The sequence below is a fragment of the Coloeus monedula genome, assembly GCF_965178545.1.
Source record: "Coloeus monedula genome assembly, chromosome: 18".
In the NCBI taxonomy this organism is placed as follows: domain Eukaryota; kingdom Metazoa; phylum Chordata; class Aves; order Passeriformes; family Corvidae; genus Coloeus; species Coloeus monedula.
Genome location: NC_138798.1, coordinates 9602057 through 9612148, shown reverse-complemented (window position 1 = coordinate 9612148; position 10092 = coordinate 9602057). Strand labels below are relative to the sequence as shown.

The 10092-nt window shown below is 45.6% G+C and overlaps 1 protein-coding gene across 1 annotated transcript; it reads right to left on the bottom strand.

The window, feature by feature from the left end:
- Positions 1 to 264: 264 nt before the first annotated feature.
- LOC309579872 (T-box-containing protein TBX6L) lies at positions 265 to 9690 on the bottom strand (the record flags this gene model as incomplete). The annotated part of the gene is made up of 9 exons (XM_082293425.1): positions 265 to 691; positions 1296 to 1488; positions 1804 to 1895; positions 2653 to 2723; positions 3226 to 3372; positions 3693 to 3857; positions 4302 to 4404; positions 5400 to 5544; positions 9675 to 9690. 9 exons carry the CDS (start codon positions 9688 to 9690, stop codon positions 265 to 267), a joined length of 1359 nt encoding a protein of 452 aa, XP_082149551.1.
- Between the last annotated feature and the right edge of the window lie 402 nt (positions 9691 to 10092).

The window sequence follows — 10092 nt, the reverse complement described above, 5'->3', positions numbered from 1 at the left end:
CTGCTGGGAAAAAAACCACTACAGAACACATTGAGCCTGACCCACAAGACATGGCTGGGGCAGCCACCAATTTAACCACTGCTTGTGAAATATGGTGAGGGTTGTTGTGCAAGGAGATAAGGAAGTGATGGTGTCCCACGCTACTGCCTGCAGCAATACCTCTGCCTAGTGTAGGCAAAGCTTCAAAAGTCCAACACCCCAGAGAAAATCCACTCTCATTTACAATTCTCTTTCAGTTTTTTCACTGGGAAGGGTCCTCCCCCTTCACCAGCAGGCGTAGGGGAACAGAGGGTACTGGCTCCACTCTGCCATGGTGCTATGGGCATGTCCCGGAGTCCCTTGTGTGTTGTACTCCGTGGAGAAGGCCGAGTAGCTCATTGCCCTGTACTGGCTGTGGGAAGGCACCACCCACTGCCCGAGGCCCTGCTCGGTGCCATAGGGACTGTACATGGGCGCCCGGGCCCCGGCTTTCCCCACAGAGTCCAGAGCCATGTTCACCATTCCTGTGTAGTCCTGGGGAGGAGGCAGAGGTGGGGGCAGTGGGGGCAGGTTGGTGAAGCCCTCTGGGAGCTGTTTGGAGTCGTGCTCGGGCACTGTGGTGAGATCCAAGGCGTGGCACCTTGCCCGGAAATCGTTCAAGGTCGCAGCATCGCGGGTGGGAAGCTGCTGGCTGTCCCCAGCTTCGTGGAACCTGAGTCCAAGGGCAGAGAAAAGAGCGAGTCGGACCTTCCAGAGTGGAAAACCACGGAAAACCCACACAGATCCCCTGGGGAAAGGCATGGCAAGCTCTTCCATTTGCCTACTGCTTCATCTTACTGTTACTGTGGATTTTAGCCCAGGCCTCACTCACACCCACAGAAAAATGAAATGCCAGAGAAGGTGAATCCAGACTACCTTATTTCTGGCTCAATTCTAGTCTGGGCTCACTCACACCAAATTTTGCAATGAGGAAGGAAAAATCACTGGAGTCTTGCCACTCCTCCAACACTTCCTCCAAAGGACAGGCAAGCTCTGTAGTACACAGAACTGGCTGAGAGAGCATTTTGCGACAGGGGAATAAAGAACATTACAAAGACATGAGTATGCCCAGAACCAGTGGGTTTGAACTGGAAGAGAAAGGCTATCCTTGGACCTATCTCCATGCTAATTTACCATCTCTCAACCACGTGTGCTATCCAACAGAAAGGCATCCTCCCCCTACTCCCAACTAGCTGTTTTTGTTAGGAAATACCCAGCAGAAGAAGACAAACCCCCACCAATTAAAGGGTGGTGTTGGAGCAGAAGGTAGGACTCACCGGTATGTCTGGTAGGACGGCGTTGGCACTTGCTGCTCTCTAGCCAGACCCTCCCTCTGGTCAGCAGGCACTGGTGAGGCTGGAGGGAAGGCCTGGCTGCTGTTCTGCTCCGAGCCCCAGAAGGGATATCCACTGCTGACCACCACGGGGTTACTCTCTTCCTTCACATCTACATTCTCATCCTTCTCAAAATCTGACTCAAAGCAGGGAAAGAAAGAATGGAAAAGAATGAGGAGGGGGAAGAGGGAGGCAAAGCTCACAATGGTCTATTGGCAGTTGCAGTAATCACAGGATGGTGGAAGGAAACACGCTAACACCTCCTGCAGTCCTTCTGTCTTAAGGGAATAACCCCTTCCAGCTCTTTTCTGCCCAGATACTGCGGTGATCAGTCCTGCCCTCTCTCCTTAGCTGTGCTACTGCAAGCAGCACCATGAGCTGAAGCAAGGAATGACTTAGCTTTAAAACCTTTCTGAATATCATTTTCTGGGTTTGTTGTGATCAATATTACCACGTTCCTCAGCACCAGGCTCCTTTTCCTCAGGCAACTTCCTCTTCTGGCTCTTGGCTGGACTGGGCTTCTGGCATTTGGCTCGTCCTTCCCTAGAAGGAAACAAGACATGGGGATAGCTTGGACGTTTTTTGCCTAGATATACAGGCAGCAATGCTATTAGGAGAAGAAATAAAATCAATAACATTTTTAAAGTTTAAGTAAAAAAGAGTCAGTTTTGGCCTTTTTTCATCAGGAAATGAGATTTTTTTTTCAGGCATAATATAACGCAAAAAAAAATCTCAGATATTTTAGCAACATTTTCTGCTTGGAAAAAACCTCCATTTTTTCCTTCTCTGTTGCCAGTCTGGGGTTTCAATTTAAGCTTTTTTTTTCATCTCATCCACTGGCTGCCCTCAGACCAAGCAGAAGATCTCACTGGTATTGGTATCCATCTTCCGTCTTGCAGACAAAATCTCCCACTGGAAGAGACACTTTTCCACTCACAGGAAAAGCAGACAAGGGAGCTTCCAAATGTCAGAATCAAGCTGATCTCCAAGAGACCAAATGATCTGCTGTGGACTCCTGTTATCACTGCTATTCACATGTCAGACTCCAGTCTAGCTCCAACATGCAGGTCTCAAATTTGTCACACCTCCCACATTTCTGTAGGAATTGTCACCTCCCACTCCCCACGTCTCTTGAGAAGAGGCTGCACAGAGGGACATCACTCCCAGATACAGGCAAATGCAGTGTGCACAATGCAGCAGGCTCAGCAGAGCTGGCTGGTAGAGTTTTGCTCAAAGACTTTGGGTAAAATTCACAAGTGAACTCCAGCTATAAATAAATTAAAATGAAAAAACAGTTTACCTTCGAGTGTTCTTCCCATGTTCACGGAAACCTTTAGCAAATGGATTGTTGTCAATCTTGAGCTTTGTAATCTTTAAATAAAAGGAACAAGACTCAGCATCACAGTTACTGGTTGGGTTCTTCACTGTTCCAAGACCTTCACCTCAGTATTTATCACAACAGATAAACTGTGTGAGAGTTTTGGACATGGCCTTGCCACAGTATCTCAGCTCTCCCAGCAGCTCCCATTATTGATAAGAAACTGACCCACAGAGAGAAGTGACTTTACCAGGGTCAGCAGGGATTTGACTAGAGAAATATGCAGGGTGAGTATCTGTATCTGGACCTGCAGCCATACTTTTTACTGCATTTGGAGTTCTGTGTGTCACTGACAGTGCACTCAATACCATCAAGGTGCATGACTCATCTCATCACGGAGTAGATTTTTCCACAGGAACCACAATGTGCCTATTTCTTCCCACTGTCCATCACAGGTGCCCAGGATGAGCAGACAGGAAGGAGACACCCTCCTTTACGAGAATTTTACGGACAGCATTTCACAGTGCATCCAGAAGCAGTGCTTGCACACCGTACCTGCTCGTTCTGGTAGGCAGTGACAGAGGTGAACACAGTCTCAGGGAAGCTGAACACCTGGAAGATGCTCCAGCGGACACTGAAGAGGTCATCTGCCTGCACAATGTGGAAGCGTGGCTTGTAACGGTGCATGGAGTGCAGGATGATCTGGGACAGACAAGGGACAAGGATTCCATGTGCAAACACTGCCAGCACACTGCAAATCTCCTGTGGAGACTCCCAGGATACCCATTTCAAACCAGGGATGCCTGCTGGGACTGGGGTCTCCACCAAGCCCCTTGTAGTGACAGTACAGACCCACGCCTTCCCTAGCAGGGAGCTAAGAGGGCATGAGGGCTGGGCTGAGTGAGGAAGAAAGGGCACTTGGATACGTTTTAATTTCTACATGATCTAATTTCTCACAAATCCTGCTTATTTCCCACAGAGTTCGTCTGCAATGAATTCCAAGAGAGCACAGCACAACCTACATGCCCATGTTGATCCAAAGTGTTGTTAGTGAGCTTCAGTTTTTGGAAGGAGACAGGTTCTTTCATCCAGTGGCTGCCAGGAGCTGGGGAATCTGGGTGGACATAGGTGCGACAAGGGAGCTGGGGCTCTGCTTTTCCAGCAACTTCCCACTGATCTTTATTCCACTGTGAAGGGAAAGGCAGAAATCTGGAGCTTAAAAGAAAATGCTTTCAGTACAGGAAAACCCCGGCAAGTTTGCTTCATTGTCAATCCAGTGCACTCCTCTGAAGCACAAGTAACAGATTCTCTCTTACGAGCCATGATCATGTTACCAAATCAGCTCCAAGTTTAGGCCTCATTTTCCCTCCTTTTCTCCCAACGGCTGCCAGAAAAGTCTGACATTAATCATGATTAGAACTGTACTGCTTACAATGAAAATTAGTTACCTTTCCAGCTTCTCCCCAAGCAAAACTGACAAATAACTCCACAGAGGCATAAAATCCATCAATTACTTCTGAACTTTGTCCAAAGAGAATTTATTTATCAGTGTGACAAGTGAAGCATAAAGATTAATCTATTTCAAACAAAGATGAAAGCACAGCATAAATTCTGTTATTTAAAGTACTTACCTTGTACCTGAAGTTGTCCATTGGCACAAAATCTACCAGCATGAGGTACTTGGCATATGGGATTAAGCCAGAGACTTTGATTTTGCATTGTGGAAACATTCGTCTGAAGGAGAAATAAAAAATAGAGTATAAAGATTTCTCTATAAAGTGGTTATTAATGATCAAGCAGCATGTCATGTTTACTCGCTACTGTGCAAAGCCCTGGCAGCAGTATTTCTCCAGCCAGCCATTGACCATTTGTCCATCTTTTTGATGGACTGTCTAGTCCTATGGGTTTAGATGGGATAGACACTAACAGGGCAGCAGTCACTGAAGGCCTGACACTGTTGCTGCTTTTGTTCTTCCAATTCCTCTAATACAACTATGGGAAACTTAAAAGGAACTATTTGGAGGCTGTACATAGTTCCTGGCCTGCTGCAGCTCTCACAGACCTGGAGGATGGATTAAATCTGAGCGTGGGTAGAAAACGCGCTCTCATCTAAGAGCACACCCAGCTTTCTGTTCCCGTGCTCCCTGCCACTACTTTTAACTTCTGACTTTGCAAAAGAGCTTTGACAGCTACCTCCCTACCCAAAGGGATTATTCCAGCTCACAGCAGCTTTGACACAATACTTTACAGTTTCACAATTCCATCTTCTTTCACTGCAAGCTCCACAGTACATGACTCATTTATACTTTAGAGGAGTCTGCACACACAGATCGTTACGAGTCTGCGCCATGTTCTTGTCTGCAAACACAGACTCAAACCCAAGCACTTACTGCTCAACTGCTGCTGCCTCCCGTGACCCAGGCAAAGGGAGCCCAGGGCACTTCCCAGAGCAACCTCCAACTGACAGGAAGAACACCACTGTTAAGTGGTGAGATAAGGATACAGGAATTTTCTCAGCATGTCAGTCCCACAGTGACCTTTTGCACTTCACAGTTTGGACTTCTATAACACCCTGAAAGTGCAATTCTTCTGCCGGGATCAGGGAGATCTGCATAACTGGCTACAAAACCAGTTTAAGGGCTACCATTTGAAAAATGAGCACTTGGAGACTTTGATAACAGCTCAGAAGGGTGTGGTGTGTGTGTGGGCAGTTGTCCTGTGCGCCTTACCTGCCAGATTTGGTGATGATCATCTCAGTGCCTATCTGGTGAAACTTCATCCAGAGCCCCATGTCCTCGAGGGTGACCACGATGGAGCTCTGTGGGAAGGGCTCCAGGCTGGGGGAAGGAAGGGCCTCACACGGCGCTTTCACGTCTAGAGAGAGGAGACCGTGACTGCAGACAGACAGGAGGGGAACTGACCCTCGGGCTGGGAAGCCTGTGCCACAACAAACCTCTTAAAAACTGTTACTTTTCTTCAAAGGATTTTTGTTACTTAGTAGGCTCAGAGGTGCAGAGCCTTTTCCAACAGGTTTGTCTTTAGCTGGTAATTCCTTTTGTAAGGATCTGTGTGTTGTACCAACTCAGTCTAAATTCCACTGTTACAAAACCCATACTGGCAGGTAGCCACAATCTACTGTTCTGGTATGATCAGGGTTACACAAAACACTTTACCAAGAGAATACAATGAAAGCTGAAAGGACTGGAAAGATTTTAAGTGCACCAGTGGGTAATAGGGGAAAATGACAAGTAGGTGGTCGCAGAGGTGAAAAATCCCCCCAGAAGACAAAGATGAGACAGACAGGAGTCCTAAATGTATGCAAAGGCAAGAAAAGGAGGTGACAGAGATAGATTATGGATAGACTATATTCTGAAATATGGCTGGTCTAAACTGGAAGTGGAGATGGGGACCACTGAGGAGCCTGTGAGAGTGATGCAATGTGCCTCTTCAGTAACACACCGTGGCACAGTGCTGCAATCTGCCTGCACTTCCTCTTGGAGGCACAGGACCAACTGTGGGCCTGGGGAAGAGGAAAGGGAAACCATTCTGGAGGAACTGCCTTTGGTGCTGATGGTAGCAACCACCTCTGTACAGCTGTTTGGATAAAAACCTCCTTAAAAACCCCCAGTAGGTGTTCTCAACAATACTGTAAGGCAGGCAAGACTGCTGCTGCCATACTGAAAAGCCCAGTTCCATTTTAGGCCAGAACACGGCCCAGTACAGTTCTGGTGGGCTGAGTTCATACCCAGTAGAGCTTTAGGAACACTGCCCTGAGGTTTGGCCGAGGGATGAGGAGCCTGCTCGGTGGGACACCCCCGGCAGCAGTGCTGTCCCAGCACAGGGCCAGCAGGACCTCTCTGGGTGCTGCATTAGCAGCCAGGCACAGCTATTTGCTTCAAAGGTTGATTTTTCTGCTTCTCAGCCTGATCAGATCTTATTCAGAGCATAGCAGAAAAAAGGGAATTTTCACCTTCTACAGCTTTCCTGACTAATGTCTTCAAAAGAGTTTTCACAAAAAGTAGACAACTATTTTCAGAGAAATTAGCTTTTTTCACAAATCTTTCCACCTAAACAACCCAGTACAAATCTAAGCAGTTCTCCCCTCAGTATTAAGAAGTAAATAACATTAAAATGTAACTTTGTCAGTTTGTAGAGGTCTTTAGGCATTTAAAAAAAATACTCTACCCTTTTTTCTGCTTTGATCCAACATTAATGAACTGGCCAAGAAGTGACACCTAGTTTGCTCACCAAGATTAGCCTGTTAACATCTTCTTACTAAAGCTTCCCCCATATCCTCTTGCAAAGACATGAAAGCTGCCATGAGACCATGCATTTGGTAGCTCAGTGCAGCACATGTATCAAAAGGAGTTACAATAAAATTGGGCTGATTTCCCACAGGAGCCATCCAGTCACAAATAAATGCAAACAGATTTTGATTAGCTAGACAGATGCTTGCTCCTTCCCCAAATGAATTTTAGAATTAACATTTCTTTAAGCAAATTCCAATGCCATTAAACGAGAATACAACAAGGCAGATCTCAGGAGTCCTTAATGAGGGGAGATTTCCAATGAAGTCGAGAGGAATTGAAGTGAAAGGAGTTCAACACTGAATTAAAAATCAAAGGCCGATCTTATAATTTGGTTTTTACCAAAATGAGTCCACAACACACTTGTAGGAGCACGATGCTGCAGGAGACAGGGACAATAAATGTTGCAGCTAAGATTTTAAAATGTAGTTAACGCCTTTCACCGTGCAGGTTTTGTGTGCACAGGCTGAGGCTGAAAAGCAGGACGTGAACAGTCTGCATGAGGACCTGGACCCCAGCAATGGTGTGAGCTGGTGAACGGACCCACACAGCTTCAGCGGGATCCTGCAGTGATGGATCTGTTTGTAGGATCCACTTTGGATTTTGTTTGCAAATTTTGTTTGGATTTTTCTTTCCCTCCTAGTTTGTGCCTGTGTAACTGATGGCAAGGCTCATGCACTCATCCTCCCACAGAGATGCCTGAGTGTTGGACTTATGGCACGGAGAGGTTGGGGCAGAGTGTCCAAGCACTGAACGGAACCTGTGTGAGCTGTACTTCTATGGTTTCCTCTCCTGTGCAACTTGGTTTTAAAACCATTATTATCTGAAAGAGATTCAAATCTTTTCCAGGAATTCTAGTATTACTTATTAAAAAATATTACTATTATCATTGTGCTGGTAACATCATATGTGGCCCATTCTAAAACATGTTTTTTATTCCAGATGAGGTTGAAAGGTAGGAAGCTGCTATGATAAAAGCACTGAAAATTAAGAGATCTTCAATCTATTCTGTGCTTGATTTGAAGGTCCCAGTACCAACAGGAGTACCTTGTGCTACAGTTTCTGTATCTAGAATGAGCTGTACATATCTTTTTATCATCTTGGGGACAGAAAGGAAAGAAGGAGAAATGAGAGACAATTCAGTAGTTTCAGGAGGAAGGCCTTTGGATAGAAGATGATAGAGTACAATTGCCTCACCTATTGCACTGCCTCATTATTGAGACAATGTTACAATATCAGAAAATTTGTTGCAGCCTTCCCAAAATGTGCAGGATAGGATTTGCAGTACTGGGAAACCTCCAATAAGGGAAAAAGCTATGCTTACCTTGACTAAAATCAGTTATTATTACATTTGTTGCTGCTATCTTCCAAGTGAAGCCCAACACTAACAGCTATCCAGTGTCCACCAGGGAGGAATGCACATCAATATACAAAACTATCTAATAAATTAATCTTTGAAACAAGCAAAAAAAACCCTCCCCATGCTCTCTGATCTTCTAAATGTCAGTAGAAACACCCCAACCCTCTGGAGGGAACCTCATTTCTCAGATCCAGAGAGTTTTTTGGCAAAAGTACACTGTTTCCACAAATGCAACGGCTTCATCTCTCAGATGCATCCAGTCATCACCTGGAATATTTCTGCTGTAGGGGGTCATATACCAGAAGCAACCCAGTAAGAAAATGAGGTGAACACTGCAATATTTTGAATCTTTAACATGAAAATACCACAATACAGTCTATATTTTTTTCATTGCTGCTCTTTTGTTTTTCAGCTCAAAATTCAAGTGGCAGAAATCAGCATGAATCAGATCAACACAGCAGGGACTGAAAAAACCCAAAACAGAAGCAAAGACGGAAATAATCTAAATCACTGCATATGTATTTTGCTCATGAATGAGACAACATCTTGCAGAGGAAGAGAAAGGAAGCTGAGACTGCCCAGTCACCTCTGATGTGCCTACAAACTGCACACCTAAACCTGAGCCGGTTGTTTTCTTCTGATGTAGAGTAAAACCCAGAGTAAACTTAGGGTTCAGTTGCACTGACAAATGCAGCACCTCTGGGCTGGCCCTTAGTGTCCCAAGGCATATCTGTCATTGTGCCAAATCCAGTCATGCTCCACACAAGAGATTAACAGCATGCTATGAGATAGATTGAAGGAAAACATAATGAAACCCTAAGGAAATCACAAAAATCCTGTGCTGGGTGTGAACCTGGAAGAAGTCGGCTATGCCTGCTTGGGGTTCATACTTTCAAAGGGCATAGGAAATAGGAAAAAAAACCCAAAACCAGACAGTTCGTATCAGAACTATTATTAAAAGCATAACAAGTATTTCCAAACCTTCTGTGGCCTTCAACCTGAAGAACTCAGTACTTTGCAGACAATACACAAATAACACCTCCAGCCTTCAGCTGAAGGGTCACACTGCACAAGGTGATGTGGGTTAAGTGAGTTTTGGGCACAATTATGAGCAAACCTTTGCTAGCTTACAAAAGATCTTCTAAGGCTCTCAAAAAACACTCAAATGCACCATTTTTCATCTATTCCTATGAAAAAAAGCCCAGTTTTTAGATCCTCTCCAGCCCCATGCACTCTTCTATAAATGCTGGCAGCCCTTCAGGAGCACTTGTTCCTTTTCTGGCATTAGTCTAGGATCTTTCCATGCAGTAAGAAAAGGGAAGGAGTCCTTCACTTACCTGGTAAAGCTTGCATTTTTCCATGTACTGTGACGTCGAGGAGCTTGCACGGCCAACAGAGCCCCAGAGTTCTTACAAGGGGAGCCAAAATAGTCCAGTTCAAAAGCAGGTCTGATTTCCTGAAGCAAGCACAAGCCCTTCCTTCCGAGATCCAGTGTCAAGAGTGAGCGGGATGAGGATGGGACTCCAAGCACAGCTAGCCAAGGTGAGTTCCTGTTTTATGGAGGCTAATGAGCAGGGAGGAGCTTCCCGCCAGGGCTGTCCCCTTGTGAGCCTTTGATGTCCAAAGGGACAAAGAGAGGAAGGATCTGCAGCAATGGCTGGGGCTAGGGGAAGAAAATCAAAGAGAATTAACATGGCTTTGACATACAGGAAACCCTACAGGGGAAATGCACCTTGATTTACTGCTAACGCACTT